Source organism: Lactuca serriola, chromosome 4 (assembly GCF_051521515.1).
Source record: "Lactuca serriola cultivar US96UC23 chromosome 4, Lser_US96UC23_V15, whole genome shotgun sequence".
In the NCBI taxonomy this organism is placed as follows: Eukaryota; Viridiplantae; Streptophyta; class Magnoliopsida; order Asterales; family Asteraceae; genus Lactuca; species Lactuca serriola.
This window is the reverse complement of record NC_136411.1, coordinates 1,532,519-1,554,872: the sequence shown is the minus strand read 5'-3', so window position 1 is coordinate 1,554,872 and position 22,354 is coordinate 1,532,519. Positions and strand designations below refer to the sequence as shown.

The window sequence follows — 22,354 nt, the reverse complement described above, 5'->3', positions numbered from 1 at the left end:
ACACTAAGCACGATCTTAAGTTGGGAGCAGTGGTTTTCGCTCTCAAGATTTGGAGGCACTAACTATACGGGGTCTGTTGTACTATATACACGGATCACAAGAGTTTGAGACACATAATGGATCAGCCGAACCTGAACATGAGGCAGCGTAGGTGGCTGGATGTGGTCAAGGACTATGATTGCGAGATCCTTTACCATTCTGGTAAAGCGAACGTGGTTGCGGATACTCTGAGCCATAAGTCAGCTGGGTCCTCGACCCCAGCCAGTTGTATGAGGATAGCGGTGGATTCCCCACTGGTGGGTTTGGTCAGGGATGCTCAGACTGAGGGTATGATACCAGAGATTTGGAAGTTGGAGAGGTTTAAGGGAGAAAGCGCTCGGTTTGTTGAGGATAGCCGCGGATTGCTGACCCGTTACGGTCGGGTTTGGGTTCCGATGTCCAGAGGGATCCGGCAGACAGTGATGGAGGAGGCTCATAAGTCTCTTTTTTCGATTCACACGGGAGCCACCAAGATGTATCGTGATTTGAGTTCGACTTTTTGGTGCCCTGGCATGAAGCGAGATATCGTTTGGTTTGTTGAGAGGTGCTTGACCTGTAGGATGGTCAAGGTCGAGCATCAGAGGCCGCATGGTAAGCTGCAGCCTCTAGAGATTCCCATGTGGAAATGGGAACGGATCGCGATGGATTTCATCACGAAGTTACCAAAGACGGCAAGGGGGTTCGATGCTATATGGGTCATCGTGGATCGATTGACCAAGAGTGCCCATTTCCTAGCCATACGAGAGAGTTTGTCAACAGAGAAGTTAGCCGACTTGTACGTCAGAGAGATTGTCTCTCACCATGGGGTTCCAGTTTCTATCGTTTCCGATCGAGATGTCAGGTTTACTTCCCGTTTTTGGCAGAAGTTCCATGAGGAACTGGGTACGCGACTGCATTTTAGCATGGCGTTCCATCCGCAGACTGATGGGCAGAGTGAGCGGACCATTCAGACCCTCAAGGATATGTTGATGGCGTGCGTCATTGATTTTGGTGGGAGTTGGGATTCCCACCTCCCGCTTACAGAGTTCGCCTACAACAACAGCTATCATTCCAGTATTGGTGCTCCGCCTTTCGAGCTGTTGTATGGGTGGAAGTGTAGGACCCCAGTCTGCTGGGGCGAGGTTGGGCACGGGGTGATGGGTCGGGAAGAGGTAGTTCTGCAAACTACCGAGATGATACAGCAGATTAGACAGCGACTGCATACCGCTCAGAGTCGGCAGAAAAGTTATGCCGACCGATGCCGATCTGAGCTGGAATTTCAAGTGGGTGACATGGTTCTCCTGAAGGTCTCACCCTGGAAGGGTGTGATCCGCTTCAGGAAGAGGCAAAAATTGGGTCCCCGTTATATTGGGCCGTTCAGGATCGTCGCCAGGGTTGGCAAGGTGGCTTATAGGCTAGAGCTTCCGGAAGAGCTCAGTCGGATCCATAGCACGTTTCATGTTTCGCAATTGCGAAAATGCATTATGGACCAGGAGGCAGTGGTATCGTTGGATGACATTCAGGTCGATGAGCACCTGAACTATGTGGAGAGACATGTGGCTATTTTGGAAAGAAAGAAGAAGATTCTACGGAACAAGGAAATACCTTTGGTAAAGGTACAGTGGGAGCATCGGAGGGGATCCGAGTGGACATGGGAGCCGGAGGCGAAGATGCGCGAGCATTACCCGGCATTGTTTATTCCAGCAAACTTCGAGGTCAAAGTCTAGTTCAAGTGGGGGAGAGTTGTAACCCCCCGATTCTCAAGTATTTCTTAAATAAGAATTATTGGGTTAAGCTCTACTCGGAGAGCTGGTTGACCTACTCGTCGAGAAGCAGCGGGATGGGATCGCGTGTTAAGTGACCTACTCGACCAGTCCATCTTGGGACTCGACGAGTAGGAGCTGGCAAAGGAAACCCTAAATCCCGGGGTTTGCACCCCTATTTAAAGGGACCTCAGCCTCCCTTGGGCCTCTTTACAAATCTAGAGAGTCCTAAGAGTCCTTATACGTGTGTGGGTGCCTTTGTGTGGTGTTTGAAGCTTAGAAAGAGAATCTTGGAGGAAGAAAGCTAGGAGTGCAAAGGAAATGAAGCAAGGAAGGCGTAGGAAGCAGGATTTACCTCAGCTAGTATCCTTTGGAGGTATCAAAGTGCCATCCTTACTTCCCTTTTTCCCTTTTGTTGAGTTTCTAGGGCTTTTTATGGATTTTCAAGTTGGTATGATGAGTTATGGGCTAGATCTGAAGTTGTAACTTCAGATCTGGACCCTCCTTGGATTCTAGAAGCATAAAGTTACAGTTTTGGTCGTGATTGAGGTCCCTCTTGGGCATGAAGCCCCATTAAGAGCTTAGATTTGGCATTTAGAGCCTTTAAAGCCATGCATGCACGTAAAGTTTGCAACTTTACGTGATAAGCATGCCCTGGAAGCTTGGATCTGTGATTTGAAGCCGCTGCATGGCTTAAAACAAGTCTGTATGGAAAGAGGACTGAATGAACTCGGTGAGTCGTAAGGTTGACTCGACGAGTCACATGAAGATGGTTGTGAACTCGACGAGTTGGATGAACAACTCGGCGAGTCCGATGAAGATTACCATAAGACTCGACGAGTTGAAGAACAACTCGGCGAGTCAGATGAGTTTTCTCTAGAATATGTATGCGTGTGTATCCGTTGAGTTGCAAGGAAGGAACTCGACGGGTCGCCTTAAAGTTTGAATGAGAATCGAAGGAACTCGAAGAGTCACCCCGATGACTCGGCGAGTAGCCAAGGGTACTCGGTAAGTTGGGGTCAACATAGACTATTGACCTTGACTAAGGATTTTGACTTTGACCAGGCGTTGACTGGTGGGTTATGGAGTACCTTATAAGGCTAAGGACTTATGAGTATATTGTACTATGATCATAAGTGGTGGAGCCTATGTCGTATGATCCGAGAGTTGGAGTGTATCTTCCGAGTCGACATTTGCAAGGTGAGTTATCCTCACTATATCGATAGGGTCTACGACACCAAGGTCGGCCCTTTAGTCGGTGATGTTATGATATGCTACATGTGATTATGATCTGTTAGATCGGAATCAGGGTAGACAGTATGTTATGCTCTATGATCGGTAAGGATTAGTATGTTAGTGACCTACTAGGTCGGTACTCTAGTTACGAGAGAATTCTATGATTGATGATCAGTGTGATAGATATGTTTGATGTTTGTATATGCCAGTATCTGATAGTTATGTGCACATGGTTATTTGCTTGATGGTTGGTTTGAGGCGGTCCTGCTTTATGCTGAAGGTCAACATACCCTATGAGCGGTCCAGGGAGACTGCAGGCCCACGAGGCGGACCAGTCATGCAGAAGGCTCGGGATAGATTCAGATAGACTGTAGGCCCAGTAGGACGGTCCAGTCAAGCCGATGGCTAGTATGCATGTTGATTGATTGATAGATTGTTACTGATATGGATTTGTTAGTGTGGTATTGGTATTTTGGGGGTAGTTCATTAAGCCCTCGGGCTTACAGTTTCAGTTTATTGTTTCAGGTGCTTCAGGAGATCATGGCAAGGAGAAGGCGTGACAGTACCACTCCTCATCCTTACGTTATGATTTTGGGACACTCTGATGGATATTGATTTGAAAACATTTTGTAAACAATACTATTTGATTTTATTATGATCGAAAAAGTTTAAATTTGGTGTAAAATTTATAGATGTTACAAGTTGGTATCAGAGCCTTGGTTTGAGTGACTTGGAGGAACACTCGTGTGAATCCAGTCTCAAATCAAGGAGATTTTCGGAAAGTAAGTTTTAAAAATGGTTTTCAAAATAAAGGATGGAGGATGCAGAGGGTAAGATCAGCCGGAGCCTGTAAGTAAACCCCAAAATACCATACAGTTAATTGATATTCTGATATGTTAGAACAGCATGCTAGTGCTAGGCTAGGGATCTTCAGGAATCGTATGATAGATTTGCCTGATTATATGATACCTATTAGCCTAGGGTTTCTTGTATATGGAATTGACATCATAACTGTAGAAGTTTAGTGTATGCATCACGACTGTGTATAGTCAAGATCTTATAGTCTGGAAATGTCTCATTCGACCTTAGGGTAGGATTGGATATTTGGAAGTCTATTGGGTCCGACATTATGCGCGGCTAGCATACACTAGCGCTGCAGGGGATGATGGAGGTTCCATGGAGGTGTGAGTTGTGTAGAGTTGTGGGATCAGTTGTGAGATAGGCGATGTCCCCAAGTAGTGAGGATTGAGCACGCATTATGTTGAGTATAGTATTAGGGCGTTGTGGTGATACTTGAGACAAATATGAGTAGGTGTGGAAGGTAGTATGGGCCCGTACTACTGGAAGCGCAGGACCCATACGCGTAGCAAGGAAATCACAACCCCTAGGGTTTGTGGGTTTATCACTATACTATATACTGCAATATGTGCTCTATTATGTTAGGATGTGGTTAAACTACGGTATGTGTGGTGGGCCGAGGTGTTCCAGCTTTGTGTGAAGACCAAGACGCGGGCCGACCAACTTTATGACGAAGTTCAATGGTTGAGTTGATGACAATATCAACATTGAATGGTGTGAGTCTAGACACTCACAAGGGGCGAGTTGATGGCAAGATCAACTGAAGTGTTGCGAGCCTAGATACTTAATGTTGTTCGGGTGGATCGGTTTGAGTACCAAGAGTCTTGCTTGTATGCATGTATTTTTATTATTGTTTATTGTATTTAGGGGGGAACTCATTAAGCTTTAGCTTACAGCTGTGGATTATATGTTTCAAGTACTTCAAATGATCGTGGGAAGGCATAGTCCTAATTGTACACACTTATCAGCAACTTTAGTATTTTGTGATTTTGTGTTTGTTATCATACTTTGATTTTTGGATGAATGTGTTTTGGAACAATGTTTTTCATGGTTTGTTTTATAAAAGGGTATTTTATCTTATTTAAAAATAAAAAAAAATGTTATTGTGGAACATGGGACGTTACACTATGATTTGATTGTATTAAGTTGTGAATCTTTTATTAATTCTTTGTTTGTTTCTGAAATATGAGAAGAAAGAAGCATTATACACGGATCTAATATAATCTAATTTTTAATAAAGTATGTAAAATTTAAATTGTTAATATTTTGTAATAAATAAATTATGAATATTTGAGTCAATAATAATTGAAAGAAACACTAGCATATAGATCTAAAGTTATGCATGTAAGTTTTAAGTTGAAAATATGGTTGTGAATTTATAATTTGTATGCATTAAACTGTGAATTTATTATATTAAGTTGTGCATTTTATGTACTGAACTATGAATTGATTGTATTAAGATGTGAAATAATTGTATTAAGTTGTGAACTTTTAATAAATTTTGTGTTAAAATATGAGTGATCTATGTATGAATGTTTGTATTAATTTCCTTGTTAATATATAATTTTTGTATAAATATGGAAGAATATATTAGTTTTCTTAATTACTTTGTATTAAACTCTCAATAAGTGAATTAGTTGGTATTAAATTGGGAATATATTATTTAAGTTGTCAATCAACGATTTTTATATACATATCAGATGTGGAATGAATGATGATTGTGACGGAAGCATTGGTGGTTGATGGTTGCTTGTGGTAGTTGGTGGTGGTGTTTGGGTTTGATTTTTTGAATATGTGAATTAGTGTATAATGGATTATATTATGTTATAAATATTACGTATTAAACTAAAAATAGATTGTATTAAGTTGTATATTTGATATAGATTTATGTTAAAATATAAATTAATGTGTGCATGAAAATGTTAAATTGTGTATTTAGTGAATTAATATGTTTATGAAACTATGAATATGATATTTTAAACTGTGAATATGTCTTATAAACAATATATTTCTTAAAGAAATCTACAATTTAGAAAAGAGAAAATTGTATTTGTCAATCCATAATCTATTTTTTTTATTAAATTTTATATATTTTGCTGCAAAAATGAAATGGTATGTATTAAAAAGTATTACCAAATAAATGAGAGCTACACTATTTGTTTTATTAATTTGTGAATATTAGGTCTGACAATTGAGTTGGGTTCGGGTTGGCAGATCACGAGTTAGCAGGTTGACTGGTCAAAATGCATTGACCCAACCCAACAAAACTCATATAATATATGGGTTGGCGGGTCATGAGTTGAAAGGTTAGAAACATCAACCCAACCCAACTCACATAACATATTTAAGCATATGGATACGCGGGTGAGTGGGTCGATTCGAGTCAAAGAGTCGATAAGTCTTTTTTGGGTAACTTTTCACATGTTAAATTTATACGAATTATACATGTCTCTAAATTAATTAATAAGCTCTAAATTAATTAATAAGAAAAAACATCATAAATGGTCCCTGTGGTTTCCCCAGATCTGAAGTTTATTCCCTGTGGTTTAAAAACATCATAAATGGTCCCTATGCTTTCAAAACTTTTGACGATTGGTCGTTATTGCTAACTCCGTTAAATTTTGTCCATTAACTGAAGGGCGTTTTTATCATTTCATACCACAGGGACCATTTATGATGTTCTCACTTATTTTTTTAAAAAAAGAAAAAAAATGGAATAATATGAAGATGATTCCCCCCCTCTCTCTCTAAAAAAACACAAGACCCATCTATTTCTCGCCTAGTCTTCTTCCCTCACCCAACATTATGCTATCGGATACTCCACCATCACCATCCCCGTTGAAGACAAATTTCGACATAATCGTGTGTATTTTAGTCAAACAAGCCTTCATGGTGAAGGCATGGAAGACCCATTTGAATATTGGCGGTAAAACCCACGTGAAATCAATGACAACCATTTGAAATCGATGACAACCCATCTGAAATCGGACATTGAAATCGACCTACCGGAGCCATCTTGACTGAAACCCTTACCCTCTTCAGTTTGCTAGAGGTGGTGGTGAGATTGATGTTGACTATAGGGCTCCATTTGCCCGTAAATTACCGGCAGAAAACAAAGTGAAAGCCATCCGTTGTGAATGTTTTTGTTGCCCATAAATAAAAACAAATTAATTTCTCTTTCTTTTTTCTTGAGTCTGACTTGCAGGTTCCCTTAAAAAATTGATGTATGTTTCTTAATTTTACAAAGTCAAACTTACAAGTTTTCAAATTTAAATTTTCGATCTTGATGGGATTTCACCTGAGACTCAAGTTTGTTAACCACATTAGATTACCGAAACCTCCAGAGATTTTCTGGTGAGCTTGTTTGTAGAGAGATCGATGATCTCAATGTTTCAATGCTTGAATTTAATCTGAGATTTCACCTGTTAGATGCAGGCGAAGACTAGTAGTTATATGATGAACTTCTTGTTTCTAGTTACACACCTCAGTTTCTGATCTTCCATAAAATCGCACGGCTCCAAGCTCTTCTTGGTCCAACAATAGACTCCATTGATGTGTAGGCTACAACCTTTACACGGTGAGACCATTTATGGTTTTGGGTGTGATCAAAAGCTGATCTTTTCATGTTGAGGGTGTTTAAAGCAAGAACGAATTGATAAACGAGATGGATCTTAAGAGAGGTACGGTTTTTGGATGTGGGTTGAGGTGCAAACATTCTGAATCGACTTACAAAATTAGGGTTGTTTGGAAAAAGGGCAAGAGAGAGAGAGAGAGGGAGAGAGAGAGAGAGAGAGAGAGAGATAGTGGGTGGGACCCATCTGCATATTATTCCATTTTTTTCTTCAAAAAAAAATTAAGTGAAAACATCATAATTGGTCCCTGGTAGTGAAATGACGAAAATGCCCTTCAGTTAACGGACAAAATTTAACGGAGTTAGCAATAAGGACCAATCGTCAAAAGTTTTGAAAACACAGGGACCATCTATTATGTTTTTAAACAACGAGGAGTAAACTTCAAATCTGGGGAAACCACAAGGACCATTTATGATATTTTTTTCAATTAATAATTAGCATTTTACATTGACTAGAATGAAATGAACATTCAAATACAAATCTAAAATAATAAGTTAATAAGCAACACATTTGAAAAAAAAATCAAACGCCATATTTCAACTATATTCTATTAATTCATAAATAAAATTTTAATTTTTTTAATATATATATATATATATATATATATATATATATATATATATATATATATATATATATATATATATATATATATATATAGTCAGGTACAACCCGCGAACCCAAACAGATAACCCAACCCAATCCATGAAATAAGCGGTTTGACTGGTTAGAAATCTTAACCCAAACTCGTTTATTTTCGTATCAAGTTACAAGTTTGGTCGAGGATTGTCACCCTAGTGAATGACCAGAAAAGTATCATTGAATTTTGTGTTAGTTCGCAACGGTCCAACGACAAGTGGTAATTAGTTGTAAATTAGAGAATAAAAAAGTTTGTTTAATATAATATTAATGTTTGATTTGTAAAAAATATCCTTAATGAAAAAATTAAAAAATAGTTTCTAACTTTATATATATATATATATATATATATATATATATATATATATATATGTTTGATAGTGATAAATAATTAAGAGAAATGCCGACCAAAAGTTTCTTGTGAAATTGGTTATAGAATAAAGAAATGTATATATAATTATATATTATGGATGTTGGAGTTGTTCACGTCACCTTCTCCTCCCCTCTCCTCAAGACATCTCCTTTTCATGTCTAAATTGACATTTTATTTTTCAAAGACAAATATGGATATATATGTTATATACCGATCGTATTATATTGAATATAATACCTAGACTTAGCTTTTAAAATTAAAACATGACGATACATACATACATAGAGTAACTTTAGGTATTATTTGATGCTAATTATTGTACATAGCCTTTCACTTGCTACGTAATATGTTATGTTATCCATTTAAAGTCAAGAATTGGAATGACATTAGATTTTAATTTTACTGGATAATTATTTTTCGTGTGTGTATATATATATATATATATATATATATATATATATATATATATATATATATATATATATATATATATATATATATATATATATATTTTGAATGAATTTATTAGCAGAATCGGTAGTTGTTAAATGCTAATGATGAAGCATCTTTCTTTCTTTGTTGTCTAATGGTCAACTTTTACCAAAATTTCTTTTGGGTTTTCATTCGGTATTAGGAAAAGAAATAGGAATTCAGCCTCCATCAGCAATCCCATCCATTTCCGGCCATCATCAAAAGTCAATTGCATCTGAAAAGTGAAAACCACCAACTCTATTAATTCTGTTTTGTTGGTTTTTCTAGTAAGTAAATTTTAGAAAGGCAGAAATGGATGGTGGCGTGGATGTGTGAGGTAATTATTTAGGTGATGAAGCATAATTTAATTATAGATAAATACAAGAAACGGAAGCAGCTAGCAATAAGATATTGGGAAAATGACTCTTGAGGGTAATTAACTTTTGCGTTTGTACTTATTTGGTCCCTTTCCTTTTTTTTGTATTCAGTATACCATCGAACTTGTTGTTTGTGTTCACCATAACCTTTTTGACCTGTAGTCGGTCAAAGGGTTATGGTGAACACAAACAACAAGTTCGATGGTATATTGAGTACAAAAAAAATAAAGGGACCAAATGAGAACAAATCCAACAGTTGGTTACCCTCCTGATTCATTTTCCCTTTACTCATTTACAGCAAATCTCACATTATCTCCTACTGATATTAATGACTTTATGAGATTCATTATTGCTTCTCTTCAAAACATAACTTACGAAAGGACATTATTCATACATGTACAAATTTGTAATGAACTTGAATATTTATTAGGGGAATCTTGACTAAGCAGGCGCATTTCATGACTACATTTACATTTCCAATCAAATGATTTATCGTATAATGGATTCTAGACAAGTCTACAAACGAGTGGAATCACAAGTGCTGTGATTTTTGAGTTTACTTAGCTTTAAGATCGAACTCATGGGATAAGATACAACATCAATATGTACAATATCATGGTGATGTGTCTACAAAAGCAACATGATATTGTACATATTGATCACATCACCATGATATTGTACATATTGATGTTGTATCTTATCCCATGAGTTCGATCTTAAAGCTAAGTAAACTCAAAAATCACAGCACTTGTGATTCCACTCGTTTGTAGACTTGTCTAGAATCCATGATACGATAAATCATTTGATTGGAAATGTATATGTAGTCATGAAATGCGTCTGCTTAGTCAAGATTCCCCTAATAAATATTCAAGTGCATTACAAAGTTGTACATGCATGAATAATGTCCTTTCGTGAGTTATGTTTTGAAGAAAAGCAAGAATGAATCTCATAGTCATTAATATCAGTAGGAGATGACGTGGGATTTGCTGTAAATGAGTAAAGGGAAAATGAATCAGGAGGGTAACCAACTGTTGGATTTGTTCTCATTTGGTCCCTTTATTTTTTTTGTACTCAATATACCATCGAACTTGTTGTTTGTGTTCACCATAACCCTTTGATCGGCTATCACAGGTCAAAAAGGTTATGGTGAACACAAACAACAAGTTCGATGGTATGTTGAATACAAAAAAAAAAAAAAAAAAAAAAAAAAAAAAAAAAAAAATGAGTACAAACGCAAAAGTTAATTTCCCTAAGATATTAAGTACCAACTACCAAGTACGTTCCAAACATCCCTCCCTATTCCCTACATATTAAGATGGTGTTTTTATTTAAAAAGTTTTGTAACTTATTACACCACCGGTATAAACCAAAATTAATGTTTGGATAGGAACTTTTTAAAAAATACCGGACATAAGTCATTTTGTATAAGTTACTCTTTACTATACCAAACATATTTAAAAAAAAAAAAAAAAAGAAAGAAAGAAAAGTTTATTTTTATAATTTTATAAATCAATAAGCTGAGATTTAAATAAACACTCTGAAACTCCGTTTAAAAAATAAAGGGGTCCTAGTCCTCCCCCTCCAGTTGACTAATTCCGAACCCAGGCAGCCACCTTAAATGCTGTTTCTTTTTGGAAAAATATATTTAAAAAATAAAAGAAAGATAGAAAGAAAGGTGGGTTGCTTATACTCTATGCAACAACGACGTTCTGAAATTACTAATAAAAGGTTAATTCAAAGAACAGAACATGGTGTGGGTCCAAGACGGCTTGTAGGTCCCTTTTCTTTGTATTGGGTTTGGCCCTAATTCTAAATCCTCATCTCTTACCGATTACCAATTACCAATTACCTCCAACGACCACATCACATGAATACAACTAACTTCACTTATCATTAAAATTTCAACCAACTTCGCTATTTTTTATTTAATTTTTCTCCCCAATAATCATTCATTCACAAAACCAACTAATCTTCAAGGATCTTAAAGCAAACAGGCTGTTCCAAATTTTGAATAAAAAGACATCACTCATATCATTTATTATTTATTATTTATTTATAACAACCCGAAAAATACGCAAATTTTCATATCAATCAAACGTACGGAAACATATTGCTACCTCAACAAACTCTTTGAACGGAATTTATTTTCAAACAAAAAATAATAAAGATTAATAATTCTCCCGCTTTGGGTGCAAATATGGTTGTTGCGTGCAAAAAAGCAAGCGAATCCACTAGTTATTATGACTTTTGTTGATATTTTAACATGAAGTGATTTTACTTTTTTTTTTTTTTTAACAATAACGTATATAATAAGATAAATTGGTCTCCTTGCCTTTCACAGAGGGGGGAGTAGGAAGCAACTTCCATTTTTGCTATCAAATCCATCCACATATTTCAAATTGACAAAATCTAAAATGGGTCCTCCTCCTCCTCCTCCTCCTCTTGTTATCTTATTTCAAGATTCAGAATCATATCATCCCTTGTTCTGTTTCTGACTTCGTGTGGATATCTTTCAAACACCAATCCTATCTTCATAATGATAATGAAAGATTATGACACCAATCTCATATTTAGATTTTAGACGCATCCATCAGACAACTGGATACAAATAAATATCTTGATGAAACAGACACACACACACACACCCCTACATAAATAATAGTCAAAATCACTTTTACCAAAACATGTCACTTGTGGGTTTCTACATTTAACAGAGAGATAACAACCTCAAGGCTTCTTTGCACCTTCAGAATTTGGGTTTGAAGGTGGTACCTCTGAGCACGCCCTTAACACAGCCTCATTCTACAAAAAAAAAAAAAACTTTTCATCATTTCAAATAAAGAAACAATTTATAACGGTAGGCATGGTTTGGTTTGGTTTGGTTTGGTTTGGTTGGTTTGGGTGTAATTATCAGATTCTAAATCATATGATATGATTATGGCACTCACTATTCACTATTATCATCATCTGTAGTTCTAACATACCCTAAGCTGCCATGGTTTAACATCAATACTGCAATAATACATCATCAATCAATCAACTGTTTCAAATTAATACTAACACCAATTAAAACATAAACACATCAATAAAAGAGTCACTAATCAGCATTTACAACATAGTATTAATCATTGATATTCATTAACCTCAAACTCATAAACAGAAACGATGAGGTGAAGAGGAAAAAAAAAAGGCATATGTGGTGTACAGACCTAAACTAAACATGACAATTCAATATGCTTGCTTTTCCCCTTATGTATAATGAATGAAGTAGCTAGCAAGATGCCTAATTTTAACTGAAAGAAATAAAATATTTTTTAAAAAACATCTGATTGTGTCTCAGACCTGTCTATATTCTATACTATGCAAGTCTAGTCATGTGCCTTTCAAGGTATCATTTATGAAAGGTCTGCATGGTTTTAACTATTCTTATTATGTTCATATTACTAACATGTAACAATCAACACTGATAGTGGTATGGAGACCAAAGTTGGTTACTTGAAATACTAAAAGTGCGTTTGGTTGCAGAAAATTTTCAAATAAAAATGAAAATGAAAATTTTGAAAACGCCTTTGGTTGATTCATTTTTCAAAAAAATGAAAATTACTATTTGTTTTCCAAATTGTATGTAAATTAGAAAAGTGATTTTTACAGTATTCCAAAGTTTTCTAAATTTCTGAGATGAAATGAAAACTCAACTCTATTTTCTGAAAACATAATGCACCCCAAGGTTTCTCATATATATATATAGCAATTCTCAGAAAGAAAAAAAAATGGAATGCTGCATGCATCCAATACTTCATTAGAGCAAAGTGTTGTAGTCTTCAATGCTGCTTTGTGAAGGGGAAAAAAAAGTAAGGGCAAGATAAAGGGGGTTTGCAGCACAACTTTTTTAAAGAATTTACCTTGAAATGTAAAAATAGTGAGAAAAAGTTTCGTAGTCACAAACACCAACCAAAAAAAAAGGAAATGTAGTCACATGCATGAGGCTCCACAAATTTTATATTGACAGCCTTATTTTGACATCATAAATTGGGAGCACACCACGTTAGGGTTTTGTAAAACCGTAAATTCAAGATATCGAGCTAGTTTCCAAATCCACGGCTTTAATAATGAGAATTTGAGCAGACATTCACAAAACGTCTCTGGTATACCCCAAACTGGTACCATATAGCATTAAGATTCATATGCGATATGTCTATATATCAAAACCCTTTTCAAAAAAACAATATTAATGATTAAGTTGTTTATTTCCCAGGTGATTAGACTAATGAATAGCAGTAGTTAGTAAGTAGTGTATTCGATCTCATTAAGGTGTTAGTGTAGAATACGTACGGCATATAAACCCTAAAAATTGGAAATTAGGAGAGAGGGAGGGACCTGCCAGACTCGAAGAATACGCTTCTTGGCGTTGGCTTTACGGGTAGTAGTGAGCTTGATTCTCTTCCAGACGAGGCCTCCTGAATCGTGCTTCTTCACTAATTCCATGACTCGCGTCCCCCAAAACGCTCCCATCTTCATTCTCTTGCTCTTGCGGTTGCTCGCATTCGCAATGATCCTGGGTCCTGAATCCTGATGTTTACTTGGGTAGTCGGGTATGGACCTAACGGGCTGGGCTCTTCCTAACTTAAATAATTCTGGATTATATTATGAGAAAATGACAAAAATAGCAATTTACACTAATTGCATTACAAAAATAGCCAAAAAAAAAATCGAAATTACAAAATTAGCCTACGATTTCGCAGATGGAGATGCCCCATCTGTGAAATGAGCATCTCATCTGCGAATGTACAAGCACCTAAAGCACAGCTATGCTTTAGGTGCTTGTACATTCGCAGGTGCTTTTAATTTTTTTTTTCTGTATATATAGGGGTAATTTCGCAGATGGAATAGGTCCATCTGCGATTTACTCTCATTCTATCTGCGAAATCGTGGTTTTTTTTTGTATTTTTTTTAGTTTGACTATGAAATGAATTGGTTTGACTACGAAATCATGTTGTTATATAAAAAGTTTTGTAGAAAAATATCATTTTGGTTGTTATATAAATCAGGTTCCATTAACTTGTCATCTCCCACCAGTTACAAGACAAACCAAATATTCAATCATTTTTTGAGCAAATTGTAGAGAAAGTTCATAAACAAATAACAACCAAAATGATATTTTTCTACAAAACTTTTTATAGCAACATGATTTCGTAGTCAAACCAATTCATTTCATAGTCAAACTAAAAAAAAATAAAAAAAACCACAATTTCGCAGATAGAATGAGAGTAAATCGTAGATGGATCTATTCCATCTGCGAAATTACCCCTATATATACAGAAAAAAAATTAAAAAAAAATATTAAAAGCACCTGCGAATGTACAAGCACCTAAAGCACAGCTGATTTCGCAGATGGGGCATCTCAATCTGCGAAATTGTGGGCTAATTTTGTAATTTTGATTTTTTTTGGCTATTTTTGTAATCTCATTAGTGTAAATGACTATTTTTGTCATTTTCTCTTATTTATTGTTTTAGGTCATTAGGGTAGTCCTAATAACTTTTCATTTCTTATTTAAATGGTCTCTAATTTTTTATTTTTTTTGGCGACGTAAGGGTATAAAATCCTTTTTTGTTAAATAGGTGTCTTTATTTGTAGTAACTAGTTTCCACTGCTAACTATAAAATATAGAGAAAATGACAAAAATAGTCATTTACACTAATTGCATTACAAAAATAGCCAAAAAATGGCCACCCATTTTGCAGATGAGAAGGTCCCATCTGCGAAATGGGCTTCTCATCTGCGAAAGTACAAGTACCTAAAGCACAGTTGTGCTTTAGGTACTTGTACTTTCGCAGATGAGAAGCCCCATCTGCGAAATTACTTCTCATCTGCGAAATGCCCTCGATTTTGACTATAAAAACGTTTTTTTTTCTTCATTTTTCACCCTTCTCTACACAAAAACTCTCTCTAACTTTGGGCTTCTCTCGGAATTTTGGCTAATTTTTGAAGAAAATGGAGGATTATGTCAACAATCCCGCAAATATGGTTAGATTTTAACTCTTTTAATGTCAACAATCTCTTTATTTTATCATTTGTTGTATTATTTAGTGTTAAAAAAGGGTAATTTTGTTGTGTTTGATAGTTTTAATATTTTTTTAGTATACTTGAAGTTTAAATGCAAGTAGAGACAACTAGAGACTGCGTAGATAATGTTTACAATTTGTTATTTTTGTTGTTTTTTTAGTTGTAGTATAACCTGAAATCTTGTATATTCTTATCGTATAATTGTTTATATAAAGTGCAAAATAGTCGTTTGTATATATATTTGTCGTATAAGTATAACATTTGTATAACTTCAAAATTGTCGTATATATATTGTTAGAAATTGTTTGTGTTTGTCGTATAAGTATAACATTTGTATAAGTTGAAAATTTGTTGTATATATAAGTTGAAAATTTGTTGTATATATATTGTTAGAAATTGTTTGTATTTGTCGTGTAAGTTGAAAATTTGTATAAAGTTGTCGTATAACTTGCAAAATTGTTAGTTTGTTTGTCGTTTTATTTTTAAATTTTTTTTGTTTATATGGTTATAAAATGTTAGTTTTAATTAGAAAGATAAAAATTGTTTATATATTTGTCGTTTAAGTTGAAAATTTGTCGTTGATATATTTATCGTTTAAGTTGAAAATATGTTTAATAAAATGTTTATATAATTATGTATGATATTGTTTTCTATCGTAAATATATTTGTTGTATAACTTGGAAAATTGTTTATATATGTGTATGTTATTGTTTTTTATCGGAAATATATATATTAGTAATTAAGAAATTGTATTTGCAGTTCGTAATCATATATTTTTAAAAAAAAATATTTTTTAGTTATCTAATTTGTTTTTGTGTTTTTTTTGCAGCATGATTTAAGTTTAATGAATACGAAAGCCTTTGCGAACTTAAAAGGCTCTTGCGGTAACATATGGGAAGTATTTGAAGTTTTAGATGATGCCCGACGTGCTATTTTCAGAGATACCGTCTTTGGTTATTTTATTGATGTCCCTCGTTTACAAGGGGACGCATTATTGTTTCATAAAATGTTCCTTCATCAGATCCGGCCGGACCCTATTTTATCCCCAGATGGAATAAAACGTTTATATTTTCGAGTAGGCAATACGAAAATGGTTTATGGGCCGGAAGAGTTTTGTTTGATTACCGACTTCAATTTTGGGGAGTATCCAAAAAACATTGGGAGAAAAGGGTCAGAAAAATTAATAAGCAGTAAAAAAAGATGTTTACTGCGTGAACGGCTATTTCCGGACCATACTAATAGTTCGGTGAAAATCGGCGACCTGAAAGGTTTAATTTTAAATCAAACATTCCTAGCACTTGACGATGTTGATGCAGTTAGAGTATGTTTGATATATATTTTGTGTGAAGGTTTTTTGGGCAAAGAAGTTAACGATCGGGTGCCACAAGATTGGTTTTATTTGGCTGAGAATTTGGATCTCTGAAATAGGTATATTTTGTTTACGTTAAAAGTTCTATTTTATTAAAGTTATAATTTATATAATAACCAATTTTGTTTTTTTGTTTTGTTAGCTTCGCTTGGGGTAGCTATCTCTGGGATTTTACTTATGTTAACCTTGAGGATACATGGAATAAGATACATAATTATTTATCACTTCCTGAGCATGGTCAAACTTTAAAGTACTCCGTCTCAGGATTTACGGCTCCAATAAGGGTATAAAAATTTTCTTATATTTAAATTGTTTTATTGTTATGTTTTTTATTTTAATTTTAACTTTTATTACTGTAATTGTAAAAAATTGTAGATATGGATATATGAGATGATTCCGGCTGTTCGTGCATGTGGATTTGCATCGAGAAAAAATAAAGACTTGCCTCGGATGAAACGATGGAGTGGAACAAAAAAATTGAAATGGGTTGACGTGAACAAGATTTGGTCAAAGATACAGGTTTAAAAATATTTTGTTTATTATTAATAAAGTTGATTATTATACTTTTATATGCATTTTTAATATGTTTAATTTTTTAGGAGGGGTTACCACCAAGACAAAACATGTTACCGGGTGATGGTGAGATGACATCTTTTTATTATATGTCATTTCAAGAGTATGTATATGGTGAAGGGAAAGCAGTTCCATCCCCAGTACGGGACCATTTTAGGAGACAAGACGAATCTTCGTCTAGTATGTCGTCTAGTGGTCGCTCTCATGGTAGAGGTCGGGGCAGTGGGAAACACAAGCTAGACGAGGTGTTGAAACGGCTACATGCACTGGAGCAACATGTGTTTATGAACCGACAACCTACAGAGGTTTTTGTTGAAGAAGTGAATAATGACCAATTTTGGAACGACATTTTTTTTGATGATACGACAGTGTCACAAAGAAATTATGATGAACAGGTTAGTTACACGCTACATTATTTATTAAATTTTATTAACATATATGAATACCTGTGTTCATATTTTATATTTGAAAATATAGGTTGTGCAAGATGAAGTGATGAATAAAAACAATACAACTCAAAATGTTTTTGGTGATACTCAAGACGACAAGGTTGTTATAGATGTTACCTTTACGATTTTAATAATTACTTTTTAATAAAGTGTCTTTCGTTATTAAGTAAAAAGTTATATTTTTAATGTAGGTGTTGGAGGAGAGTAATCAGTATGCGCGGAACAAATTTGATGATGATGTGTTTGATGTAAACGATTATAGTGAAGTTAAAGAGGTTATTATAGTTACATTAATATAAATATTTTGTTTATTTAGATATTATTGCTTATTAAATTATGTGTATTTCGTTATTAAGTATAAAGTATTATTTTTAATGTAGGAGTGGGAGGAGAGGAATGACAATGCGGCGAACAAATTTGATGATGATGTGTCGGACGAAGACGAACTAATAATAACGGGAAATGTAGATTATTTTCATGATGATGATGATGACAAAGAAGTTACACCCGATAAACCGAGGAGTCGAAAACCATCACAATATTTGTGCCCTCCTTACACCGAGGTATTCGTTTTATTTATAAACTGATGATTTTATGTTTATGTGAATTATCTGAAAGATATAGATTTAAACATTTGAATATTGTTTTAGTTGCACACGACACCGAAGCAAAAAAGAAGAACAAAAAAGAAGGTTGATATGAAATCAACAAGCCCCGTTCCTCCTCCAGTTTTTGGTGTTGCTCATGACTTCCCCATGTTGCGCCTGCAACCTTACGTAGCAGGCGGTGAGGATGTCATCCAAAATTATGTATTGCATTCATATGATGTCCAACATCGTTTGTTTAATTTCGTGTTAGATAGAGATTTTTGGAGCTCATTGTTTGGGCATACACACGACGGATGGTTGGAGTCAGCGGTAAATTAATTGTTAATTAATTCTTTTAAAAGTTAATTGTTTTTTAGTCAATAACAAAATAACAAAAGTATCATGTGTGCAGCATATAACCATTTGGTACCGACTTTTGATGGAGAGACGGTTTGAGAGCGACCGACATACAATAATGCCTCCAAATTTTTTTGTTTCTCATGCTTTGGAACAAGGACAGGACTGGAGGGCGTTTATGGCTGGTATTGCTACGTACCCCAACTTCATGGTTGCTTGGTGGGATGTTGATACGGTAAACTTAATAGTTTATATTGAAAATAATATCGTTTTTTTTGTTATGTTTTTGTATTGTGATGTTTTTGTATTGTGATGTAAATAAACATAATTTTATTTTCTGATCCTTATACAGGTCTTATTGCCGATTCATTCATCCCCTAATCATTGGCTATTTGGGGAACTACGATTAGCGTCAATGGAAGTGCATATTTATGACAGTCTTGGTAGAGGTGCTTATGAAAAATTCCAATCTGAAGGAATCTTTTCCAAATTTGAACGTCGGGTGGAAAATTATTTGGACAAGATTAAGTATTGGGCCCGGAGGAACATCCCAAGGATTCCATTGAATATGCAATTCATTTATGAAGAAAACGTTCCCCAACAAAGTAGTCATTTGGGAGATTACGGTGTTTTTCTTTGTATGTTTATGGAGCAATTGGTTTCAGGTCAACCAATACGTGTTCTTATTGACCCAAAGAACGCAGCTTTAGAGTTCCGTCTCCGGATGGCAAAAATTATTTGGGGGTCTAGTCTTGGTCCTATGTAGTTGGATTATATAAATGTATATACAAATTAATGTTGGATTTCATTATTAGTTTATTTTTACAGTTTACTCAACGGATGACAAAAAATATAACGTTACAACAATCACAACAAATTAATGACCTACTAATTACTTATCAATACATACAACATAAGAACGACTACAACATTTGTTTTAACGTTACAAATACAACAATTTATTGACCTAACAACTTCAAAACCATAAAAACAATATTGAAAAGCTTACAACTTGTAAACAAGAACTGCCAAGAACAACACCCAACTACAAACCAACGCTATCTTTAACTTCTTATTTTCTGATTGAAAGAGCTTATTAGAGTTAGCTACTTTAGCTATTACCATAGAAGATTGGTCCTTCTCTTCATCAACCCAACTGATAAACCCGCATTTTGGTCCCTGTTAAATTTAATATTCACAGTAAGAAAATAAATTTTTGTGATGTAAACACGAGGGTTTAAATTTGAATGACGTTAACTACATGATACCAAATACGGGCAAGCGTAAAACAATCTTCCTGGGTTTTTAGCTGTACCCGAAATCCTAACGATACGTTCTCCTCCGCAATTGCAGTATGCCATTAGCCTTCTTATTCTTTTAGATCGGAGTTACTTTCTCAGTTAAATTTTTCATAATGAGTGACACCCATTTATAGAATAAATCATATTACGGACAATTCTTTTTGACTATGAAATGAACTGGTTTGACTATGAATTCAAAAAGTTCAACTATGAAATGCAGACAAGTACATTCTATAGTATTGTCATGTCGGTCAGTGAAATTTGACTATGAAATGAACTGGTTTGACTATAAATTCAAAAAGTTCAACTATGAAATGCAGACAAGTACATTCTGTAGTGTTGTCATGTCGGTCAGTGAAATTTGACTATGAAATGAACCGGTTTGACTATGAATTCAAAAAGTTCAACTATGAAATGCAGACAAGTACATTCTGTAGTATTGTCATGTCGGTCAGTGAGATTTGACTATGAAATGAACTGGTTTGACTATGAATTCAAAAAGTTCAACTATGAATTTAAAAGGTTAAACTATGAATTTTGATCAGTAGAGATACAATATTTTCTATTTATAATTGCATTTGTTTCATATTGCATTTGTGTGATCATTGTAGAGCACTATCATCGGTATTGAAATGAGTAGTTACAGCGAAAGAACCTTTTCTCAACTACCAATTTTCTTGCATAACCTTCAAAGAAAAAATCCTAATACCTTCACAGTCATTAAGAAAACTGATACCAACCGCTTTCAATTCTGTTTTGTGGCTTTAGGTTGCGTGGTATTACATACTTCTTTTATTGAGTTATACAATATTTCATGGTAATGTATCTCGATTAGTTTTTACTTATCACTAATATGTGTTCGTTTTTATGTAGATTCGTACCTTCCTTAGGTGCATGATACCGCTGATATATGTGGGTTATTTACCCCTTCTTGGGAGCTTTCTGACAACAATGTACTTCGCAGTGGCTTTAGATGGAAATCATGAACCACTACTCTTAGCACTTGGTTTGGGAACCTTACAGTGTGAAGAATCATGGAGATGGTTCATGATGAGGTTAAGAGATTGTTTAGGTGAGGACATAGAGGTTGGTTTCATAAGCAACTTGTGTGATAACATAGACTTTGGTGTTAAGAGTGCCTACCCGGATTCCTATCATGGATATTGTCCTAAAGATATAGCTCGAAAGATACGTGAGTCTGTCGGACATAACAATACGGAAGTCGAATCGTTGTTTTGGAAGTCATGAAATGCATATAGCGTTTATGATTTTTACTTGTGTTTGGAAAGGTTGCAAAGTACATGTAGGAAACCACCTTTCTGCACCTTGCTTATGAGTCCAATTTACTGGCTTGACGATATACCGATTTCAAAATGGACAAGAGCATTTTTCCCAAAAATACGTTACAATGTTAAATCGATTGACGTCCCTGAAATTTTGCAAATTATATCCTCACGTGAGTTTCCTATAACAACGATAATTAAGTTAACCACCACGTCGATACAATCAAAGTATGTTGAACGGGCCGAACTGGCTGGTAAGGGAGATTGTTATATTTAGTTTTTTTTATTGTGCTACTATTTTTATTAAAATATCAAATTTTACAGGGAGGTTGTCTGGTGGGTTGACCCCTTACGTTGAGAGTAAGGTTCAAAAAAGTCTCAACAAGTCTTATAATTGTAATGCAAGACGTTTGTATGGGGATACATTTGAAGTCGATGACACTTTTGCCACCAGCAACGTACAACTTGAACGAAGGGTATGTAGTTGTGGTAAATGGCAAAAAAGCGGTATACCATGTGGCCACGCTATAGCATGTATAAGAACCCGTACATCTGAGTCCATTCAGAGAATGGTTGATTACAAGTTCACTAATTATGTGTATCGACTTGCATATGGATCTGAGTTGGTGAATGCTATACCATCACATGTGCATTGGGAAATACCAAATGAAACGGTGGTCCTGTTACCTCCCTCAATGCAGTAGTTATTCATGTAGCACCTTTATGTTTTATGTAGTATTATGTATTAGTTTTTTATGTACCCCGTTTTTATTTTAGTGCTGTGTTACGTATTAGTTATCCATGTACCCAGTTTATATTTTATGTCGTATTATGGGTTAGTTATTTATGTACCCCATTTATATTTTATTGCGTTCTAAATATTGGCTATTGAGGAAACAACATACATTAAAAGAAATGGACGTTTATTAAATAGTAACGACTAGACACATACAACAACAAGCAACTTAAATAACGAAAAACAATTAACTTAACCAACATGCATA

At 34.9% G+C, this 22,354-nt stretch overlaps 1 protein-coding gene and 1 long non-coding RNA gene across 2 annotated transcripts; one reads left to right on the top strand and one right to left on the bottom strand.

The window, feature by feature from the left end:
- Window positions 1–11,917: 11,917 nt before the first annotated feature.
- On the bottom strand, window positions 11,918–13,949 carry LOC145100873 (uncharacterized). The gene is made up of 2 exons (XM_079037998.1): window positions 13,745–13,949; window positions 11,918–12,169 (listed from the first exon to the last, which is right to left on the bottom strand). The coding sequence occupies exons 1-2, from the start codon at window positions 13,883–13,885 to the stop codon at window positions 12,095–12,097; spliced, it is 216 nt and encodes a 71-aa protein (XP_078894124.1). The 5' UTR covers window positions 13,886–13,949; the 3' UTR covers window positions 11,918–12,094.
- Window positions 13,950–18,268: 4,319 nt separating this feature from the next.
- Window positions 18,269–18,850, top strand: LOC145099905 (uncharacterized). The gene is made up of 3 exons (XR_013704683.1): window positions 18,269–18,385; window positions 18,473–18,739; window positions 18,822–18,850. It is a non-coding gene; the product is annotated as an uncharacterized LOC145099905 (long non-coding RNA).
- The last annotated feature ends 3,504 nt before the right edge of the window (window positions 18,851–22,354 follow it).